General features: G+C 36.6%; 1 protein-coding gene across 1 annotated transcript; it reads left to right on the top strand.

Annotated features, from left to right (window-relative positions):
• The first annotated feature begins 17,088 nt into the window (after window positions 1–17,088).
• LOC139844329 (sulfite exporter TauE/SafE family protein 4-like) lies at window positions 17,089–21,362 on the top strand. The gene is made up of 12 exons (XM_071834550.1): window positions 17,089–17,323; window positions 17,404–17,563; window positions 17,975–18,175; window positions 19,280–19,341; window positions 19,481–19,529; window positions 19,622–19,674; window positions 19,771–19,857; window positions 19,974–20,024; window positions 20,117–20,356; window positions 20,490–20,583; window positions 20,660–20,800; window positions 20,905–21,362. The coding sequence occupies exons 1-12, from the start codon at window positions 17,171–17,173 to the stop codon at window positions 20,985–20,987; spliced, it is 1,374 nt and encodes a 457-aa protein (XP_071690651.1). The 5' UTR covers window positions 17,089–17,170; the 3' UTR covers window positions 20,988–21,362.
• Window positions 21,363–24,857: the final 3,495 nt, after the last annotated feature.

Raw genomic sequence — 24,857 nt, forward strand, 5'->3', positions numbered from 1 at the left:
TGTTGGCCGTTTTGGTGTTTAAGGTTTTGAAGTTTGTGGCATAGTTTTAAAAAAAAGTTGAGGTACCAGTTCCAGGGCATTGCCGCGGCGCGACAATTTGGGTCGCGGCGCAGTATAAAACAGGTTTTGGTTACAGAAATCCATTTAAAAAGGGGTTTCAAACACGAGCATTGCCGCAGCGCGACATTTGAGGTCACGGCGCGAGATTTCAAGGGTTTTGTGGGTTACGTATTTTTAAAGAATCAGAATCAGGTGTAGTTGTCTGCCGTGGCGCGGCGACTTATGTCGCGGTGTGACAGATCGGTCGCACAGGTTCCACTCCCCCGGTTTAGGTTTTAAATTAAATGAGTCAACCCGACCCACTAAATACCGACGGGATTTTAAGTCTTTTTAGAGGTTTTGGATCAGTTTTTCACCCACCACTCTCACACTTATCTCTCAAGCAACATTAAATCTCTCAAACCCTAGTTCAATTATCACTAATTGCTACCTAATTTCTTCAATTCATTGTGAAAACATGCCGGTTAAGGTCCGATTTTGACTAATCTCTTGCTTTTTCTCTCATGTTTCTTGATTAATTGTATTAATTCTAGGGTTCATGTTTGGAATCTTAAAGGGTTTGTTTAATTGAACTTTTATGCTTTAGTATGTAATGAATTGTTGATGAATATGATATTATTGTGTTTTCTTCATGAATACTTGTGTAGTTTATACATAATATTGATTCTTAAGATTAGGGTAGTGATAAATCCGAATTTGATGTTGAATGTTTGGGGATTTTGCTTGTTAGGGAGATGTTTGCTAATAGATACATGCTTTAGGATAGTGTGGGGTGATTTGGGCGGGTCATTTGTGATTTTGGAAATTGGTAGAACATGATGATTTATGTGATTTATGAGATGTTTATTAGGTTATTGGAATGGTTTATTTTTCATGGAGTAAGTTAATTAGTTAGATGATTTTGTGCAATTGAGTTACATGGAGATTGATAAATGGGACGTTTACATGATATGTTGTTTTGATAATTGGTTTGAATTTGATACCATGGAACACAAACATATGTTGTCAATACTTGCTTTTGTCTAAATGCCTAATTGAAGTTGAGACGAGTATTAATGGTGCTTGGTGCAAGTATGTGGAACATGTTGATTTTTCTAACGCTAACTTTTCGATGTTTTGTGTTTGGTTTGGTTTTTTTTGTTTCATGTATGTAGAGAAGCAGATTTGATGCTCCATCTTCCTCCTCGGCTCAATCCCGAAGGGAGGAAGAGCGAAGAACTAATCCGGAGGTTTGGTTGCAACAAGTTGAGGAGCAATTCTCGAAATATTTTGGATACATTTCACCTCGGAATATTCAAGCGACTTGGTATTTTAGTTGGGAAGAATTGAATAGTGCATCTAGTGAAGTAAGGGAGGATATTGCTTATATGTTGGTGATGTCGAGATAGGGGGTTGATCTTGGCACTTGGGAATGTGCTTTTTCATTAAGAGACGATCTTTACCGTGAGTTAATTGTTGAGTTTTTCTCCTCTTTGAGTTTCCGTTCTCGAAGGGATGGGACGGATCAAGGCTTTTTGACATTTCATTTAGGAGGGGAAAGTCGAGCCATGAGCCGAATTGATTTGTCTCGAGCACTAAATTTATATGAAGAATTAGATGAGAAGTCTTTGATACGTTATTTGAAGAAAGAAACTGAGTTCATCGGGAATCAGGAAGATTATAATGAGCGCGATTTTTGGTTTGAAATTTCAGGTTTAACTCCATTTGTGTCTAATGAGTCGAAGGGTTCCGATATGCGAAGCAGAAATCTACGGTTACTCCATAAACTATTGTCGTGTACTTTTTGTGGACGAAGGAATGGGAATGATAAGGTTAATTCTACCGAGTTGTGGATAATGCATCGATTTCGGCATAATGCGCATGTGGATTTGTGTATGTTGATCGCTAACTATTTATCTAATCAGTCGAGGGAGACACGCTCTTCGAGGCCACTGCTAGGTGGTCATTTTGTTACAAAGATTGCACGATTTTTCGACATCAATTTTAGCAGGTGTACAAGATTGACCGACCCCTTGCAAGTGATGAAACCTTTCAATTTAAGGTTTTATCTTAATGTGCGTTTTGTGAGGTGGGATGCGAATCGGGTTGGTTTAGTCGCATATGTTGAGCCACAAGAGCACGAGGCCAGTGGGAATGTTCAAGGAGGTGAAGAGGCGGAGCCGGTTGCTCCGAATGTACCAGCGGGGGGTCAGCCTTGGGGTATCTCCCAAGAAATTTGGGATAACTTAGTTTCACGGGTCGATAACGTACAAATCGGTGTGTCAGACAACTTTGCTGCGTTTCGGGGAGAACAATGGTTGTATAATGACCGTATGTGGGAGAGTCAGCAGAGGATCGATGAGAGAACGGCTGAGTCTTTGCATGACCAGCAATGGATGGCATATGGAGGTGATTGGCAAAGGCACAACGCTCGTCTTTTCTACTATAACCCGGAGAATTATTATGGTACACAAGCTTAGACACCAGTTTATTATCGCAGCCCAGTTAGGCCCCGCGTTCAGGCCCCGATTTACAGTGAAGAGGAGAGGTTGGATGATGCACAACAGAGGTTCGAGCAGCTGTATCCATACGGCAACTGGCCGTATGATGGGTTTCAGTGAGGAGGGCCTGCGAGCCCGTGATTATGTTGTAATTTGTTTTAAACTATTTCCGTTTCGTTGGTTTGTACTTGGTTAATTTTATATTTTGCTTATGTACTGTGGATTTATTTGGGGACAAGGCGTTTTGGTACCGGGTGGTACCACCTTGTTCCATTTATATAGTTTTCTTGTGTTTTTCTCTTCTTAGGTATGTTGGTGAAACAATTTTTCAAGTCTGGCAGTAAGTTCAGCAAAACTACTTGAGTGATGATATTGGTGTGAGGATCGGAAATGGACGATGTTCTTATGCTGGCGGTAAGTTCAGCGCCATCTGTCACTGTCATTCCACGATCAGTGATTACCTCGATAAGTTTTTATTTTCCTTACCCTTTCGATTTTAATCTATTTTTGATCTCAAGTAATAGGGACATTTCTTGATCTCAAGTGTGGGGTGGGGATGTAAAATCTCTCGGGTTGGTTGTTAATGGAATCATCATCAAACTAGTTTTGATATTAAAAGACTTGACGTTTCACGGGGTATTGGTCGTAAATTTAAAAAAAAAAGAAAAAAAAACTAGTTCAAAAATAAATAAAAAAGTAGAAAAACAATTGAAAATTCGGCCAAAATCTTAATTTTGAAAATTGGCTTGGTATTTTATGGTATAATTCGTGTTTTCAAAGAAGCCAAAAGTGTTCCACATGTTCATTACAATTGGACATGAAATCCTACGAGTTCGGGGAACTCAATAGTAAGTCACCTATACCAAAACGGGTGTAAACCGTGAGAGAGCGGTGATTGTATAGCGTGATTGTGACCGAATCACGTGCCAGATCTAATGGAATTCAATATTTCAACAAGTTCTTAAAGTAAACATATTCATGAAACCAATTCATAAAGAGTTCATATAAGCGGAAGCATAATAATCAAGAAAACAAGTTTATATGTTAAACCATTTGTTTGAATTCCATGTTAATATCAAGTCTTGAAATCATGCTTACAAATATATCAAGATTAGAAAAGTGTTTATACCTCCTCTAAGATTGTAGAGGGCTAAATTTTGGACAGCAGGAATGTCGAAGAAGATGATGCAAAATGGAGCTTCAAAAGGATGAAACCTCAAGGAGAAATACCCCAAGCTTATGCCCCAACACCTAGCCTTTGGTTAGGATTTAATTAGGCACTTGAAACACTAGTTAACCAAGCAAGAACCACCCCCTATTCTGCCTTAAACAGTTCGGCCAGAATGCTCAGCAGAAACAGATTTTTCTTGTTGTTGTTTTGTGTTTCACACCCTCTTACCTTTTGTTCTTGCATGGTTATAGAGTCTAGCACTTGTATAAGGAGTTGTGCACTCAAAAGCAACAAAATATGAGCATGAGATGCTCTTCTTGGAGACACAAAATCTGCCACCATCATGGGTCTCCTTTTTTTATTCAATAGGATTGTTTATATATATATATAAAACAATATATATAAAACCATATACATTTATTTTGTTACTTGCATATTTTATAAAACCATTTATAAAATATAACACATTATAATTATTTACACTTATAAATAATTAAATCCTCATTGTGTAAATTATCCAAATAATTTATGTCAAGTGATAATATTTTAGAAAACCGATTTTCTAAATTTCAAGTGTCGCGTATTTATTTAACGATCCAACCGTTAAGATTAAATACTTGTAAAGTGTCGGTAAGCTTGTTATTGGGTATGACCCGACTTGGATCATAACATATTAGCCACATTAATTAAGTATGTCTCTCGGGCATACAAAAAAAACCTTTCAATCTCCCACTTGCACGAGAAACATAAGAAATTAATGCAGGTGACGGATACCACCTAACGACCGTCCATCACCCCCAATATGTTATGACTTTTGCCATTCAATAACATCATCCCTTTCGAGTTCCCATCTCGAATATTAATAGGTGAATCTTTTCATTATTTCCTTTCGTCCTAGATGTCATGTTAAATCCAAGAGACACAGAGTGATCACTCTCTTCTAGATTTAACTTTATCAGGCCTTAGACATCTGACTCTCAACGAATAAGAGGGACAAATTCCATCTTGACTATATACGTCCTAAATATGTATCTTGCATTGTACCTGAGCTCTCCCTTATGAACTACCATATTTCAGACTAGCGAAGGAAAGAATCAAGGCACAATACTTGGTAAATATCCGAACCCAATATGTATCTCAGGTCAGAGGATACAATGATATTCGCCTTTAATCAAGACTACATGTGATCAACCACAAAGGCTCTATTTAGTAAGTCTTGAGAGCGGGTCTTCCAATATTTGTGTCCCACAAATATCTATGAACCTTGGTTGCAACCTTGCCCCACATTCATCCCGTGAATGTATACCAATCCAAGTTCATAATAGTCTAAACCTCACACTTGTTCCCACGAATGTGATCGACTACGGAATTTTAGAATAATTTCTTATTCATGGATAAAATATGCAAAATAGGAACATAACTCAAGATAAATTAATGCCATAATTGTATAAATGAGTTTGAACTACTTCGTTCCGTTACAATACTTAAAACAGATCATGACCAATCACTAGAATATCGAAGCCCTAATGCACAAACATGTCCAGCATGTTTTGATCCATGTAAGAGCTTCGTGAGAGGATCCGCTATATTAAGATCTGTGTGAACTTTGCGAATACATATCTTTCCCTTTTCAACTTCATCCCTTATGTAGTTGAATCTCCGCTCAATGTGACGGGTCTTTTGATGAGCACGAGGTTCCTTGATTTGAGCAATCGCACCCTCGTTGTCACAAAAGATCTCAAGAGGGTCCTGAATGGAAGGGACTACTCCTAAGTCGTCGATGAATTTCTTCATCCATGCAGCTTCCTGAGCTGCCAATGATGCGGCGATGTACTCCGACTCTGTAGTGGATAGAGCAACAACATCCTGTTTTGAACTCTTCCAAGAGACCGCACCTCCATTTAATGTGAAGACATAACCGGATTGTGATCGAGAATCATCACGATCAGTTTGGAAACTCGCGTCCACGTAACTTTTTACAGCGAGTTCCTCCTCACCAGACCCATATATCCGAAACATATCCTTAGTCCTCCTAAGGTATTTCAATATACTTTTAACAGCAATCCAATGACTGTTTCCTGGGTTATTCTGGTATCTACTTGTCAGGCTAAGAGCGCATGACACATCCGGTCTAGTGCATATCATTGCATACATGATTGACCCAATGGCAGAAGCATATGGGACTTTCTTCATTCTCTCCTGTTCATCTTTCGTGGTGGGGCACTGAGATGAACTGAGAAGTGTTCCCTTTTGAATAGGTACCAAACCTTTCTTAGAGTTCTCCATCTTGAACCTTTTCAAGATTTTTTCAATGTATGCACTTTGATTTAAACCTATCAGTTTCTTGGATCTATCCCTGTAGATCCCAATCCCCAAAACGTATTGTGCTTCTCCAAGATCCTTAATGGAGAAGCATTTGCTTAACCAAGTTTTAACACCTTGCATTGCCGGAATATCATTTCCAAATAACAATATATCATCCACATATAGTACAAGGAACATGATAGTGCTCCCACTAGCTTTCTTGTATACACAAGCTTCATCACCATTTTTAATGAAGCCAAATTTCTTGGCCTCCTCATTAAAACGATGATTCCACATTCTAGATGCTTGTTTCAATCCGTAGATTGACTTCTTTAACTTGCATACCTTTTTAGGATATTTTGGATCAACAAAACCCTCAGGCTGAACCATATAGACATCTTCCTCAAGATGTCCGTTTAGGAAAGCGGTCTTGACATCCATCTGCCATATTTCATAATCATAATGAGCAGCAATGGCAAGTAATATCCTAATAGACTTTAGCATCACCACAGGCGAAAAAGTTTCATCATAGTCAACCCCTTGAGTTTGAGTGAAACCTTTTGCTACAAGTCTAGCTTTATATGTATCCAAGTTTCCATGTATGTCGGTTTTCATTTTGAACAGCCATTTACAATCAACTAGCCTAGAGCCAGGAGGTTGCACAACAAGTTCCCAAACTTGGTTGTCATACATGGATTGCATCTCAGCGTTCATGGCTTCCTGCCATTTATCTTTATCAATCCTTGATAAAGCATCTTGGTAGTTTATTGGTTCATCCAAATCAACCACATAGCAACCATCTATGAGAAACCCATATCTCTCAGGAGGATTACTAATCCTACCAGATCTGCGAACGTCTTGTGTATTTTGATCATCCATCTGATCACTCTCAACATTTTCATGTTGAGTGCTAGTGTCAGCCAATTGTGTATCATCTACTTGATCTTGAACCTCTTCAAGATCTATCTTCCTTTCACTTTTGCCTTCCATTAGGAACTTAGTTTCAAGGAATTCAGCCTTCCGAGCAACAAATACATTCTGCTCGGAAGGATCATAGAAATAGTATCCCATATCATCCTTGGGATATCCTATGAAGATACACTTCGTGGATCGAGCATTCAACTTATTAGGGACGTAACGCTTAGGATAAGCTTCACATCCCCATACCTTTAAGTATGATAGAGATGGAGGTTTTCCAAACCACATCTCATGAGGAGTTCGTTCCACTTTCTTGGTTGGGGCCATATTTAAAATACGAGCCGCGGAGCATAGACAATAACCCCAAAATGATAGAGGTAACGAGCTTCTAGCCATCATAGATTGAACCATATCCATTAGGGTTCGGTTCCTCCTTTCGGACACACCATTAAGCTGTGGTGTCTCGGGTGGAGTAAGTTGCGAGATAATCCCACAACTTCTAAGATGATCTTGGAAGGCATCGCTTAGGTATTCACCTCCTCTATCAGTTCGAAGTACCTTAATTGTCTTATTGAGTTGATTTTGTACTTCGTTTTGATACTCTTTGAATGCTTCAAAAGTTTCGTCCTTATGTCTTAACAAGTAGACATATCCGAAACGACTGAAGTCATCAATGAAAGTAACGAAGTATCTTTCACCATTCCTAGCTATGGTCTTAAAGGGTCCACATACATCCGAATGTATTAATCCCAATAAGTCCTTAGCCCTTTCGTAGGTCCCTTTGAAAGGTGCTTTAGTCATTTTGCCTTGTAAACAAGATTCACATACATCAAACGAGTCTAGTTCATTTGATTTCAAAAGGCCATTCTTTTGGAGTGTATGCATTCGATTCTTGTTTATGTGACCAAGGCGACAATGCCATAAGTAGGAATCACTCAAATCCCTTTTGAGTTTCTTGGTGCTAGTATGGTATGTTGAGCTACTAGATGATGTGTCATCATGAACCAATTCATAAATTCCATTTGAAGGCGAAGCCTTAAAATAAAATACATTATCTAAATAAACGTGGATATCATCATTAACAAAATTAAGATAAAAACCACATTGTTTTAAACGGGAAACTGAAATAATGTTTCGACATAAATCCGGTGCATACAAAACATTGTTCAAAATAAGTTCCAAACCACTTGGAAGTTTTAATATAAAGTCTCCTTGAGCCTTCACTTGCACTTTGGCTCCATTACCCATAAAGAGACTTGATGTTCCCGTTTGCTTGCTACTTCTTTTGAACCCCTGCAAAGAATTGCAAATGTGAGTTCCACATCCAGTGTCTAATACCCATGTATTAGAAGAAGTAATACTAAGCTCTATATATACCATATATATGTTACCTGAGGATTGCCCCGCATCCCTCTTTTCCTTCAACTCCTTAAGGTAGACCGGGCAATTGCGTTTCCAGTGACCCATTTCACCGCAACCGAAGCACGGGTCTTCCTTGGGGTTTGCTTGTCCGGCAACCTTTTGCTTCTTGTTCTTGTTTTTGGTTGGGGTAACCATCCTCCCCTTTCCCTTGCCTTGATGGGCGGGTCCTTTCCTCTTAGCCGCCTTTGGCTTAGAGGTGTTGTTACCTTTGGACCCACCATCATTGATCATTAGCACGGGTGAAGCCCTCTTACCCATGCTGGTTTCCGCCGTCCTTAACATGCCATGAAGTTCACCAATGGTCTTATCCATCCCATTCATATTGTAATTAATTACAAATTGGTCAAACCTCTTTGACAGGGAGTTTAGGATAAGATCAGTGGCTAGCTCATTAGATATGTTGAGATTAAGACGGTTTGCGCGATCAATAAGGCTTTTCATTTTGAGGACATAAGAGGATACGGATTGGGTGTCATCCATACGACATGCATGTAACGCTCGAACCGTTTCGAAGCGCTCGACACGTGCTTATTGAAGGAACATCGCCTTCAATTGCGTAATCATGTCATATGCACTATGATGTTCGAAATCCTTTTGGAGTTCGGGTATCATAGTCCCAAGCATTAGGCAAGCGACTTGCACCGAATCGGCGCAATACTTATCCCAATAAGCCATGCCTTCCGTATCATCCTCGTCGGGTTGATCGGGAATGGGGTCTTCCAACACATACGCCTTATCCTCAAGTTTGAGGACAATCCTAAGATTGCGGAACCAATCCATAAAGTTCGTATGGTTGAGTTTGTCTTTCTCGAGGAGAGACCTTAACGATAGGTTGTTCAAGTTAATAGGTGCGTTTTGCATGTTGTTGTTATTGGCGGCCATCTACAAAATTTAACAAAGTTCATTTAAGTATCGATTTTAATTTAACAATCAATACCCTTTAAATCCAATTGATATTTATTAAATTTTAGAATGCAACGGTAAACCAAATTTCGGTTAGGTGACCTTTTATCCCGTCATTTGATTTAGCTAGGTAGTCATTGTATGACAATTGCAATCCTTTTGCAACTTCTAAGTTATGGGATCATGCAATCCTTTTGCATGGCATATTATCCCATCAACGCCTATTTGTTCATCATGCTTCGGTGACCCTAAGTTCATGATTTCCAAATCAAGTCGTCCTACTTGTATAGACATGTAAACTTAGCATACAAGTGGTTAGGTGACCTTTATCCCACAAGTGTGCGAAATTTACCTTAATCATATTAGTTTACTCATAACGGTTAGGTGACCTTTATCCCATTATAAGTTCCCTAATATTTTTAAGTGTCATACAATAGGATGGCGTTTAAACTTGTTGACCTAGTGTAAAGGGTTTTAAGTTTTCTTTAATTCTAGTTTGAGAAAACATTTATGCCATACACTAACATGCATTTAGTGTATGGTTTATTTGAAATCCATTTTCAAGTCTAGTAATTTTAACCAATTACTTGATATAAACCAATTTATATATATGATCCTTATCATGTTCTTAATAACCGTTTATTAATGTCCTTTTAGCCATTTTTAATTTAACCAATTAAATTGACGTTTTGCATGTCGTTAATAATTTAACCAATTAAATTGTAGTTATGCTTGTTGTTAACTTGTGTGATAACATGTTGTAGTAACATACACAATCCACAATCATACAAGAAATAAAACAACCACGCATGCAAACAAATGTGTTCACAATCAAGCCGATTTGGTAGACATTTGTTTAGCTGAAAACAAATGTCACCGGTTAAGGGTTATAACACTAAGTAGGAGATTTCAAAATCTCCCACTTAATCTTGCATCCAAATGCTTCTTGATGAGTTCTTCAAGTCTTCATCATCTTCATCATTTTACAAAATATATCCTAATACATTTTGTCTAAAAAAATGAAAATACAACCTAATCTATTTTACATACCAAATATAAAATAAATTACATAACCAAATTGAATAAATTATTACAAACAAAATGAATGAATAAATCAACCAAACAAACATCCATACAAACACAAGGTCTTGGCTAGATTGTGAACACTAATATATCAACAAATATTAACCAATTTGCAAGTTCCAAATCCTCTTGGAACCTCCAAGAATTCGGCCAACCTTATACAACCCTCCCAAATCCATTAATTTTGCATTTTACTTTCATGCATGTTAGTAGAATGCAAAGTTGATGGGTTTTAAAGACTATATAAAAGAAGCATGTTTCATAGACTTCGGCTCTAGATACCATTAATGGAATTCAATATTTCAACAAGTTCTTAAAGTAAACATATTCATGAAAACCAATTCATAAAGAGTTCATATAAGCGGAAGCATAATAATCAAGAAAACAAGTTTATATGTTAAACCATTTGTTTGAATTCCATGTTAATATCAAGTCTTGAAATCATGCTTACAAATATATCAAGATTAGAAAAGTGTTTATACCTCCTCTAAGATTGTAGAGGGCTGAATTTTGGACAGCAGGAATGTCGAAGAAGATGATGCAAAATGGAGCTTCAAAAGGATGAAACCTCAAGGAGAAATACCCCAAGCTTATGCCCCAACACCTAGCCTTTGGTTAGGATTTAATTAGGCACTTGAAACACTAGTTAACCAAGCAAGAACCACCCCCTATTCTGCCTTAAACAGTTCGGCCAGAATGCTCAGCAGAAACAGATTTTTCTTGTTGTTGTTTTGTGTTTCACACCCTCTTACCTTTTGTTCTTGCATGGTTATAGAGTCTAGCACTTGTATAAGGAGTTGTGCACTCAAAAGCAACAAAATATGAGCATGAGATGCTCTTCTTGGAGACACAAAATCTGCCACCATCATGGGTCTCCTTTTTTTATTCAATAGGATTGTTTATATATATATATAAAACAATATATATAAAACCATATACATTTATTTTGTTACTTGCATATTTTATAAAACCATTTATAAAATATAACACATTATAATTATTTACACTTATAAATAATTAAATCCTCATTGTGTAAATTATCCAAATAATTTATGTCAAGTGATAATATTTTAGAAAACCGATTTTCTAAATTTCAAGTGTCGCGTATTTATTTAACGATTCAACCATTAAGATTAAATACTTGTAAAGTGTCGGTAAGCTTGTTATTGGGTATGACCCGACTTGGATCATAACATATTAGCCACATTAATTAAGTATGTCTCTCGGGCATACAAAAAAAACTTTCAAGATCAAAAACTTTTGGTTACTTGGTATAGCAGACTTCTGAAACTATATCATTTTATTATTACATCATCTAATGGTGTGATACTGTGGGAAGAGGAGCCTCGAGCTTCACCAGTGATGTCCTTTTTAGGAGCAATAGCTACGTGCTTGTGTTTGCTTAGACAACACAACCCATAGCCAAAAGCTATGGCACCCAAAGGTTTTTGGGATTTATTGGAAAGGTAGTATCTACTTCTTACCTTTCTTAAAACAAGCAGAAAAGCTTGTCATGTGGGAAGTAGGCAAACCGCTGTCAATTGAAATAGATTGGCACTTCCGAGTGACTCAGATCCACTCATTAAGGAAGTAAAGTCTTCCGACCGTTTCACTTGGTACGTATACCTCTTAAGCGTACCATTTCATTACCCATCATTTCACGATGAGGTACTGTTATAGGAGAAAGTCTTGAACTTTCAAAACATGTTCATTATTTTGAATGTGAAATCCTACATGAACATGAAAGTTCATACGTAGGTCATCTGCACCAAGGCGGGTGTCAACCGTATGAACGGTGATAGTGGCGTATAGTCGAAACCGGACCATTCGCTCGATCGAAAACTTTAACAGGGTGATCCTCATTGTTTCTCCTAACAAGGACAATGATTGCACCCGACCACTTTATTTAACCATACAGGATGTATCCATTCCATCCTAAAGGGAGTCAAGTCTTTCGAACGACACACTTGCTGATTTGTTTCAGAAGTTGTAGTCCAGACCAGTTGTAGGGTGACGAAAAATCTTGAAAAGTCATTGCTAAAATCAACTGGAAATCTACCAGGCCTCAACGTCAAACAGGGAAACTGGTAGTCAAAGCTTATCTCAATGAGGGAGATTTGCTAGCCAAATGGGAAGTGCACCATGATACACAAAATGTCAGTGATTGATCAGATTCCCAGTGGATAACCTCCGGAAAGGTAAGATATCAGCTTTTAAGCCTGATGAACCTCAATCTTTATGATTGACTAACGGATTAGATGATCACCTCATGATTATCGATGATATCTGGACGTAATGTGTATCCTCCTAAGCACATTATTTTCTTACCGACATCTCGCGATGTTAGGTACTGTGGGAGGCTTGGCTTGACCAATTACGGGGTAGCCCGTGCGTTCTTTGGCACATTTGTTCGATTGCTATACTTTTTGGTGCTCGGTTCTCACTTGATTCCCGTTTACTTTGAAGACTTATTTTTCGAGATTTTCTACTTCATCATTATGGTACGTAATTCGAGGTTAACTTTGGTTGCTATACTAGTTATATATTGTTTGCGGTTTGAGAAGTTATTTCGAGGGAATGCAAGTGGGAATCATAATGGTTATTTACTCCAAATCGTGCCCACGCTAGTCGTTAGTTTGGTTTCTTGTTCGTTTGGTTCTACATACATTTTTGAAGACGTTATTATATGGTAGAAGATTATTATCGAGTTTAATTGCTTGAGGACAAGCAAAACTCTAGTGTGGGGTGGTTTGATATCGCGTATTTTATACATGTTTTCCTTAGCGATATCGATCATAATTTAGTCCGTTCGGATACGATTTGGTGTTTATTTTGATAATAATGAGAATGTTCGAGTTTGAAGAGCTATTTGTAGAAGAGATGCGGTTTTTGAAGCTTTTGAGGCATTTTGTCGATTGGTTGTTATTATTAGTGCATCGAGGATTAAAACGTAAATGTTTTATTGATTAATGAGATTGTGAGATTATTAAAGCAAGTAAAAAGAGAAAAAAATAAAGAAGAAATCCGTTTCAGTGTTATGTCGCGGCGCGACATATGGGTCCGCGGCGCGACGAATAACGTGTTTTCAGATCAGAAGTTGGCTTACAGAGGGTAAATTTTCAAGACTTATGTCGCGGCGCGGCAGTTTTGGCCGCGGCACGACCGGGTGTCGGTTCAGGCAATTTTTGGCAAGTATAAAAGGCACGAAAAATACCCTAATTATTCATTCTTCCATCCAGACGAATTGGGGCAGCTTTTGGACGATTTTTGGTGATCTTTGAAGAACTTCAAGGTCATTCTAACACATCAATCATTCCGGAAACAAGTCTCGATCCGTTTATCGTTCAAGATTCAATCATTAATTAGGTTAATCTCTTTGTTTAAAACAATGAATTCTTCTATTACTTTGATTGTGATTTTTGTTCTAGCCATGATTTTTGGCTAAACTTTTAATGTTTGTCTAGATTGAATATTTGCATGTGTTTGGATGATACTTTGTAGCTTTATTAATTAATACATGATAATTATGAGTTTTGATTAAGAACCATTCTTGTGGGTGTTGATTATTGTTACTAGGTTGATTAGTGAATCTTGTTTGAACAAAGAGAACCCTATTTCAATTTAGTGATCTAATTTTCAATTGATTTGTCTTAACCGATTGGGTGCTTACTGGACCAAGGGGGTAAACCGGGTAACATTGATTGAACAAAATAGGGGTGAATTGTGTGGAGCGAACGTGTAACCAATTGAATCTTAATCTTATAATTAGTTAATTACTAAGTCACAAATGAAAAGAGGTCTTTGGTGAGAGGGAACCCTAAGTCAATAAATCTAAGTTTGACGTGTTTGCTAAAAGAGAACTCTGGGTAAACTGACTCTGTAATTGAATGTATTGATAAATAGAACTAGTGCTTAATAACAAATCATCCAACACTGCGAATAGGAGATCTAGGCGAACATTCTTCTATCTATTGAATTCAAATATCTTTACTTTTTGTTGAGTCAGCATTTATTTTTATAAACTTAAAAATACAAAAATATCGTCTTTTACTTTTAATCAATTTTTGATTTGGCTAATCGTTAAATAGCCACCAAAACAAACTATCTCGTACTTTCAATTTTCGTAGATTAACTTATTTTATTTTATTAGTACAATCTTAATTCTCACGTTTAAACTGTCCTTGGAACGATTTCGGATTACCAATTTATACTATTACACGATCGGGTACACTGCCCGTTAGTGTGTAGTAATCTTTAAACCGGCATTTTCCAGAGATAAATTATATACTAGATTTCACACATCACATGTGCAGACATGTGTTATACTTTGTCAACGCCTAGGGAACACAACATTCTATTTGTTTAAACAAATAGTGTTGCCAAACCGAATTGGGATGTTCCTGCAAATAGCTACCAAAGAGGAAAGAGGAGAGCACGCTCTCTGATGCAGTTGTCCCCACAAGTACAGACATCCTATGTGCCAATGGACAATAGAACAATTACACGGATAATAGGACTAGTATAAATTTATGTATCCACTATTGTAACAACTAGTGGTGTAGGTTTGTTTATTTAGAGTCCAAAACGTGTAATAGCTTAGAACACCCTCTGTAGCTATACTTAGATAAATCTATATCAACCAACTATCATTCCACCAAGGATAGTTGTAATTCTTTGTGATTTAATCAATAAAGAATAACCGTTGAAAAATTACCTTTGACTCTATTTAATCTAGTTGCTTGAATACTAAATTGTGTTTAACTGTTAAGTTAATTAAAAAGAATTGTATTCACCCCCCTCCCCCCTCTACAATACTCCTGTTGTTTATCAAGGGACCAACAAAAACCTTATCTTGTTTCGAGAAGGTATCCGGGTTAAAGATAAACATGGCAAAAAGTACCTTGTTTGGAGTTGGCATATCCCATTCCGAGCTTATGGCTACTGCCACTAAACATGGCTGTAATTCAGGGTACTGCTCGTACTTAGGTATGCCGATTGGTCGTAAAATGAAAAAATTGGACGATTGGAATCCGGTCATTGAAAAATTCAAAAAACGCCTTTCGGATTGGAAAGCTACAACAATGTCGTTCGGGGGAAGGTTAACACTTATCAAATTGCTCCTGAGTAGCTTGCATTTGTACTTCTTCTCGTTGTTTCGTGCGCCTTCATGTGTCATCAATCTCCTCGAGAATAGTGTCATAAGTTTTTTGGGGCGGGTCGGATAATGAATCAAAATTATCATGGGTTAAATGGGAGTCTCTTATCGTGTCTTATAAACGGGGCGGGCTAAATATCAGGTCGCTTAAGTAAAAAAATTGGGCTCTTTTAGGTAAATGGTGGTCGCTGTTTCGCACTGAAAATGGGGCTTTATGGGTAAATATAATCAAAAGTATTTATGGGAGGGAAGGGGGTTGGGAAATAATTCTAACAATTCGATTTTGAGACATTCTTCAGCTTGGCGGAACATCATCAAAATCGGAGAAGAGCTAAACAAAGTTGCTCTTAATTTCCACGAGCTGTTCGAAAGATCAATAGGTGACGGGCAGGACATCAGTTTCTGGAAAGACGATTGGGCTGACAACACCAAATTATGTGACAGGTTTCCGCGTTTATTCAGAATCAAAAAATCCAATTACGTTTCTATCAAGGAAAGAGTGTCATTTTCGAACAGGATTTGGTCTTTTAATTGGGACTGGTCTAGACTTCTTACGGGCAGGCTTCAAAGTGAGCTTGAGCAGGTTGTTTCAACGGTCAAAAGCAAGATTAATCTCCAGGATAACAGTAGCAAATGGGCTTTCAAATTAGGCGCGGGTGATAATTTTATTTTGAAAGAGCTATCTTCAAAACGAGATTCTGTATCTTATCTCCGGGTCTACTATGGAAACTTTACGCAATAAACTCATTCCTTAAAAGATTGAGATTTTTTGTGGAGAGTCTTGAAAGGTAGAATCCCTGTGAAAGTCGAATTAGACAAGCGGGATATCAACCTTGACTCATTATTGTACCAAATGTCTAACAACGTAGTTGAATCCGTGGATCATGCAATTCTCGAATGTAAACATGCAAAAGATGTGTGGGAAGGAGTGATTAAATGGTGGAATCTTCCAACTCCGATTAACACGAGTATAGTCGATTGGCTTAATTCAAGTTGCTTCTATAGTGTATCATTGTATCAAAGAAAACGTGGCAAGCAACAGTGTGGACTACAAGCTATTTAGTTTGGATAAATAGAAACCAAAAAGTCTTTCAAAACGAGGCGTGGGCGTCGGCAAAGATAGTCAATGAAGTGCAAATCAAAACATGTGAATGGATCATCAATTGTTCTAGGAAACATCATTTTGAGTGGCATCAATGGCTTGTGAATCCTAGTAATATGGTTCCCTTTTAGAAACAATTTGAATCCGGGTTGAGATTGATCATATATAGGTATACTCGGGTTTTCGGTGCTTGGAGGCTCTTGCCTTAAGACCTCCTTTGTACATATTTGCAGTATATAAATACAAATTTGCTTATAAAAAATATATAATAATAACTGTTTGATAATTATTCTAAATATATTTTAATATGAAAATAAAAAAAAATTAAAACATTTAATGGTTAACAAAAAGTTTAATAGACCTTGAAACAATAAAACAATAAATAATTAAATATTAATAAATCGGAATAAAGATGAAATGTACCGATTTTCACTTGTATATAAGCAGGTGCCATGTGAGTCCTAACATGCTTACAACTTGGTCACTCTTCTTATAATATTTATTGTCTTCTTCCTCTCTGTTTTCTATTGTTTTTTTTTTTTTTTTTTTTTAACAAAACATAGCATTCATCCATGGCAACTAAAGGCCTTGTTCTGTATCTAGTAGCAGGCTTCTCCGCCGCTATTGTATCGGCGTTCATCATCTCCGATTACAATAACCACAAATACAATCATCATCTTAATCGGAATCCAGTTGCTCTTAATTCCGATGAAAAAACATGGCCTGTAAAGTCTCTATCGATACTCATTCTCATTATCTTGATATTAATATTGAATTTTTCAAAATTTTATGTTTTGATTTGCAGGAGTTGGAGTTTAATTGGAGAATTATTGTGGCTACATTAATCGGATTCTTGGGTTCGGCATGCGGCACCGTTGGCGGCGTTGGTGGCGGCGGTATTTTTGTACCAATGCTTACTTTGATTGTTGGTTTTGATACCAAATCTGCTGCTGCTCTTTCCAAGTGTATGTTTTTTTTTTCTAATTTTTTAATCTGTGTTATACCAGAGCAATAATTTTGCAATTTTTATCAGTAAATATTTTTAAAATGGTAGTCCATGATTGGTCATATTTATGTAAGAGATAAAGTAATAAACAAGATGAGTAAATAGTTTGCAGAATAAATAGTTTGGAAGAGCCAGGTCAGATTCAAACCTATACGTTTAATGAAATACTTCGCACTAGTTTAGAATGGTTTTGATATGAAATTGAATGAATAATATCAAGTTACATGAAAAGGGGGGAAATATTGATTTGAACGTGAACAGTAAAACAGTTTTCAGAATTAGTACAGTATATGTTTATAATTAATTAATAATTAATATATTTGATTGAAAAGAAAGGGGATAATTGAGGTGTGAATTGTTGTGATTTCAGGTATGATAATGGGGGCATCAGCATCATCATTTTGGTATAATCTAAGAGTACAACATCCATGCAGAGATGTACCAATACTAGACTATGATTTAGCACTTTTGTTTCAGCCTATGCTTATGCTTGGAATCACACTTGGTGTTGCTCTTAGTGTTGTATTTCCATACTGGCTCATTACTGTTCTTATCATCATTCTTTTCTTAGGTAAACCCTTAATTCCCCCATTAGTATTAATCATTTTAATTTAATTAATTAAACACAATTCCAGGGTTCCTATCTGTTATATGTGTACTCATAGTGATTACTGACTGCAAACTCATTTGTAAACAGAAAAAAAAAAAAAAAAATTAAATCTATTAATGCATTGTAGTTTCAAAAGCTAAAAAACATGTACTATTTTTACCAATATACATGTCCCCACATTAGTAGTTGAGCGGCGGTTCGGGCTCTGATTTCTGTATAAGAGGTCTCATGTTCAAACATCACCAACAATATATATTTTGGGGTGTGACCAGGCAAAACGGTCAGAACGGTCACATGATAATCTAGTTAGGCCGTTTTATATTTGAATGAAAAATATTCTCCTCTTTCGGGTAGTCTGAACAGGAAAACCTTATCTGTTTACCTTATTTGTTTATGCTGTTCGTAGACTGATCTATGACGCTTCGAGGATTCGGTTACCCTTTTTCCTTTACCAATATTCATGTATTCCTACTTGTTTCATATCCTAACTAGTATAATATAACAAAATTTCTAATACAATAGTTATGAAGGTATTATACTCAAGTAAATTGTTATTCTTATTGTGTTAACCTTGTGATGTTCAAGTCATGTGTGCAAAGACAATTAATCTTAATCCAACAAAGTAGATCTTATTTTAGAATTAGTTAGATCTAAATCCTAGATAATGATCTCATTCTTTTAGCAGTTAGGTGCATTATTGCTTAATTTAAACTCATATGACAAGCGTTTTATCAATTATTTATTGTCAAGTAGCTTACAAGTCTACTATACCAACATGTTTCATATGATTGTTAAGTATTTGCTAATTGAAGTAATTCTCAGTTTTAAATCGGCTTGCAATTTGTTTATTAATTATACACTAATTATTGTTGTTTCTTAATTCAAGTTACTATATAGTTTATACTATCGTTGTCACAATAATGGAACATTCTTTTTTGGGCAATACAGAGTTTCCCTTATCTACCATAAAATTAGATTATGTTATTTTATTGTTATGACAGTTACTTTAGCTGATTAACTTATTGTCAAACAGTCGTATTTACTTATGTTAATTTTGTTTTGCAGGGACATCATCGAGGTCTTTCTTTAGAGGCATTGAAATGTGGAAGGAAGAGTCGATGCTAAAAGTAGGTCTAAGTCAACAAGATTAAGAATTTAAGATACCTTTTCAAAAGAATTTTAGTTTTTAAAAACCAAATCATATTTGGTACTACTTTTTAAGTATCTGCTTTTATATGAAACTTTTATATTTTTCGACTGATGCAGAAAGAAATGGCGAAACCAAGAGAAACATTTGTCAATTCACGAGGAGAACGTGAGTTTCATAAATATTTTATAATTTAGTTGGTGACATTTTTCAAATTTTAATCAACATTTTGATAATTTGTTACCTCTTATTGGTTTCAGTTCTAATTGATACTTATGAGCCTTTGATTCCAAGAGAAGAGAAAAGTCCAATGGTGAGCATTGACCGCTTTGACATCTTGACTTTCAAACGTTGACATTTTTAAGTACATTTTCATCATGTCTAAACTTTATTCTTTATAAACTTACAGGAAATATTTACATTCAATCTGCGCTGGAAGAAGCTTATGCTACTAGTTGCTGTATGGGCTGCATTTTTAGTTCTTCAGATCATCAAGGCAAGCAGAGAATACATTTGACCAACAGTCAAACGTAGTCAAAATTAGTCAAATTTTAGTATGATATTGCTGTATGCAACTTTTTTCTAACTCTTGGCCTTTTGTATGTTCTGCAGAACGAACTAGTTGTGTGCAGTACATGGTATTGGGTACTCACAGTCGCACAGGTTTGTTGCAGTTTTTCAAATTCTATTACACCATAATGGCCAATTATGCACCAATGTGCGTTAAATTGAGCCTTTTTTTTTTTTTTTTACAGTTCCCGGCAACGCTAGCAGTGTTTGGGTACGAATGTGTTAAATTATACAAAGAAAGCAAAAAACGGAGAAGCTTAGGTAACACTGAATCAGTGTGTGAGGCCACAATCAATTGGACCGTGCCTAATCTTGTATTTTGTGCGCTTTGTGGAGTCTTGGGTGGTACCGTCGGTGGCCTTTTGGGGTCCGGTGGTGGCTTCATTCTGGGCCCACTCTTACTAGAAATCGGAGTCATACCTCAGGTACACAAATACAAATTGAAGTCAAATTGGTTACATTTTTATTTAATTATTATTATTAATCTTTTTGATTAAAATAGTCAGCATCAAGAGAATGATGTTTTAAATGATTTGTCTTGTTTGTTGTTTTCTATAGGTAGCAAGCGCAACAGCGACGTTTGTGATGATGTTTTCATCATCTTTATCCGTAGTCGAATTCTATTTACTAAAAAGGTTCCCAATCCCATATGGTATATTCTCATACTTAACAATTTTTACACCAACACATGAAAACGATTTATATTAACCTTTTCGAATTTAATGCAGCGTTATATCTAATGAGCGTATCGATTTTGGCTGGTTTCTGGGGTCAATTCTTTGTTAGAAAACTAGTTGTATTCTTGAAGAGAGCTTCACTTATTGTCTTCATTCTTTCTGGTGTCATATTTGCCAGTGCTATCACAATGGGTAACTTTTTAAATTCAAATTTAAATCCCTTTTAAAAAAAAATAGATTTTTTTGGAATACAACTTGTACAATATGCTTACATGGTTGTACTTATACATGAACAGGGGTTATTGGCATTGAGAAAAGCATCAGGATGATTCAAAATCATGAATTTATGGGGTTTCTTGAGTTTTGTAGCAGTCAATAAAAAACTCCAAACATAAATATGATAGTGTACTTTTGTACATAAATTATACATCATCTGTCGAGTTGCTTTAGGCCAATCTTCGTTGGCCAATCAACTCTCTGACAAATGTTATTTTTAGTTATGTATTCATTTTTACCAAATTTGGGTGTGTTTACTCTCGCGGGTTGATTGTAATATTGGCCGCAAAGTTAACAACACCAACACCATTGCTGCTAGCATAGCGCGGTGTTAGTTCGTAGTGTCGAATAAGGTTGTGGTTGCCATGGAGTGTTAGCTAGTCGTTAACACTAAAGCAACCACTTTCAATTGGTTTTGCATTTCATTGTATTGGATTTATTCTGCATATAATATAATTTGAATTCTGGGTTTATTGAATTGCTTCTAGGTATATATTGTTGGAATTCAATATAACAACATGTTCTTAGTGTTAACATAATTACTAAATCAATTTAGTAAGAAATATAGCAAGCGGAAGCATGATATATTAAGAAAACAAGTGTATATATTAAACCATTTTAGTTGAATTCCAAGTAGATATCAAGTCTTGATAATATGCTTACAAATATAACAAGTATAAGAAGAAGTTTATACCTCCTCAATGAGTAAGAAATGAGCTGAATTTTGGACAGCAGCTATCTCCAAGAGTTGATGATGAATGGAGCTTCAAAGCAATGAAACCTCAAGAGATGATGAAGATACACTTTGTGGATCGAGCATTTAACTTATTAGGGACGTAACGCTTAGGGTAAGCTTCACATCCCCATACCTTTAAGTATGATAGAGATGGAGGTTTTCCAAACCACATCTCATGAGGTGTTCGTTCCACTTTCTTGGTTGGGGCCATATTTAAAATACAAGCCGCAGAGCAAAGACAATAACCCCAAAATGATAGAGGTAATGAGCTTCTAGCCATCATAGATCGAACCATATCCATTAGGGTTCGGTTCCTCCTTTCGGAAACTCCATTCAGTTGGGGTGTTCCAGGAGAAGTGAGTTGCGAGATAATCCCACAACTTCTAAGATGAGCTTGGAAAGCATCGCTTAGGTATTCACATCCTCTATCGGTACGAAGTACCTTGATTATCTTATTGAGTTGATTTTGTACTTCGTTTTGATACTCTTTGAATGCTTCAAAAGTTTCGTCCTTATGTCTTAACAAGTAGACATATTCGAAACGACTGAAGTCATCAATGAAAGTAACGAAGTATCTTTCACCATTCCTAGTTATGGGCTTAAAGGGTCCACATACATCCGAATGTATTAATCCCAATAAGTCCTTAGCCCTTTCATAGGTCCCTTTGAAAGGTGCTTTAGTCATTTTGCCTTGTAAACAAGACTCACATACATCAAACGAGTCTAGTTCATTTGATTTCAAAAGTCCATTCTTTTGAAGTGTGTGCATTCGGTTCTTGTTTATGTGACCAAGGCGACAATGCCATAAGTAGGAATCACTCAAATCCCTTTTGAGTTTCTTGGTGTTTGCATGGTATATTGAGCTATTGTATGTTGTGTCATCATGAACCAATTCATAAATACCATTCGAAGGTGAAGCCTTAAAATAGAACACATTATTTAAAGAAACATGGATATCATCATTAATGAAATTAAGATTAAAACCACATTGTTTCAAACGGGATACAGAAATAATGTTTCGTGATAAATCGGGTGCATACAAAACATTTTCCAAAATAAGCTCCAAACCACTTGGAAGCTTTAAAATGAAGTCTCCTTGAGCTACTACGTACACCTTAGCTCCATTTCCCATGTAGAGACTTGATGTTCCCGCTTCTTGTTTACTTCTTTTGAACCCCTGCATAGAATTGCAAATGTGAGTTCCACATCCTGTGTCTAATACCCATGTATTAGAAGAAGTAATACTAAGCTCAATGTATACCATATATACATTACCCGAGGTTTGCCCTGCATCCCTCTTTTCCTTCAACTCCTTAAGGTAGACTGGGCAGTTTCGTTTCCAGTGACCCATTTCACCCCAACCGAAGCACGGATCTTCCTTGGGATTTGCTTTACCGACACCCTTTTGCTTTTTGTTGTTGTTGGTTGGGGTAACCATCTTCCCCTTTCCCTTGCCCTTGCCTTGGTAGGCGGGTCCTTTCCTCTTAGACGCCTTCGGCTTAGAAGTGTTATTGGTTTTGGACCCGCCTTCATTGATCATAAACATGGGTGAAGCCCTTTTACCCATGCTCGCTTCTGCCGTCTTAAGCATGGCGTGTAATTCGCCAATGCTCTTATCCCATCCATTCATGTTGTAATTCATTACAGATGTGTCAAACCTCTTTGACAGGGAATTAAGGATAAGGTCTGTGGCTAATTCATTAGACACGTTGCAGTTTAGACGGTTTGCTCGATCAATTAGGCTTTTCATCTTAAGGACATAAGATGAAACGGATTGGGAGTCCATCCGACATGCATGAAGCGCTCGAACCGTTTCGAAGCGCTCGACACGAGCTTGTTGAAGGAACATCTCCTTCAACTGTGTAATCATGTCGTATGCACTATGATGCTCAAAATCCTTTTGGAGTTCGGGTATCATAGTCCCAAGCATGAGGCAAGAAACTTGCACCGAATCGGTGTTTCTCCCAATAAGCCATGCCTTCCGTATCATCCTCGTCCGGTTGATCGGGAATGGGGTCTTCCAACACATACGCCCTATCCTCAAGTTTGAGGACAATTCTTAGATTGCGGAACCAATCCATGAAGTTCGTATGGTTGAGTTTTTCTTTTTCGAGGATTGACCTCAACGATAGGTTGTTAAAGTTGATAGGTGCGTTTGGAATGTTGTTGTTGTTATTGGCGGCCATCTACAAAATTTAACAAAGTTGTTTAAGTATCAATTTTAATTTAACAATCAATACCCTTTAAATCCAATTGATATTTATTAAATTTTAGAATCCAACGGTAAACCAAATTTCGGTTAGGTGACCTTTATCCCGTCATTTGATTTAGCTAGGTAGTCATTATATGACAATTGCAATCCTTTTGCAACTTCTAAGTTATGAGATCATGCAATCCTTTTGCATGGCATATTATCCCATCAACGCCTATTTGTTCCTCATGCTTCGGTGAACCTAAGTTCATGATTCCCAAATCAAGTCGTCCTACTTGTGTAAACGTGTAAATTTAACATACAAGTGGTTAGGTGATCTTTATCCCACAAGTGTGCGAAATTCACCTTAATCATATTAGTTTGCTCATAACGGTTAGGTGACCTTTATCCCATTATGAGTTCCCTAATATTTTTAAGTGTTGCACAAAAGGATGGCGTTTAACTTGTTTACATTGTTAATAAGGGATTTTAAGTTTTCATTAATTCTAGTTTGAGAAAACAATCATGCCATGCACCAACATGCATTTAGTGTATGGTTCATTTGAAATCCATTTTCAAGTCTTGTAATTTTAGTCAATTACTTGATATAAACCATTTTATATGTATGATCCTTATCATGTTCTTAATAACCGATTATTAATGTCCTTTTAGCCATTTTTAATTTAACCATTTAAATTGACGTTTTGCATGTCGTTAATAATGTTCTAGTTTAACCAATTAAATTGCCATTTTCTAGTTGTTGACTTGTGTGATTAACTTGTAGCATACAAACATACAATCCACATAATCATACAAAACAACCACGCATGCAAAATCATATGTTCACAATCAAGCCATTTTGGTGGACATTTGTTTAGCCGAAAACAAATGCCACCGGTGAAGGGGTTATAACACAAAGTAGGAGATTTTAAATCTCCCACTTAATCTTGCATCCAAATGCTTCTTCATGTGTTCTTCAAGTCTTCATCATCTTCATTATTTTACAAAATATATCATAATACATTTTGTCTAAAAAAATGAAAATA

Source organism: Rutidosis leptorrhynchoides, chromosome 4 (assembly GCF_046630445.1).
Source record: "Rutidosis leptorrhynchoides isolate AG116_Rl617_1_P2 chromosome 4, CSIRO_AGI_Rlap_v1, whole genome shotgun sequence".
NCBI classification, from domain to species: domain Eukaryota; kingdom Viridiplantae; phylum Streptophyta; class Magnoliopsida; order Asterales; family Asteraceae; genus Rutidosis; species Rutidosis leptorrhynchoides.

Bases quoted from the DNA above. Each gene is read 5' to 3' on its own strand.
- LOC139844329 (XM_071834550.1), top strand. From the start codon at position 17,171: ATGGCAACTAAAGGCCTTGTTCTGTATCTAGTAGCAGGCTTCTCCGCC. The intron at 17,564-17,974 runs GTATGTTTTTTT...TTGTGATTTCAG, and splicing joins TGCTGCTGCTCTTTCCAAGT to GTATGATAATGGGGGCATCA. The intron at 19,858-19,973 runs GCAAGCAGAGAA...TATGTTCTGCAG, and splicing joins TAGTTCTTCAGATCATCAAG to AACGAACTAGTTGTGTGCAG.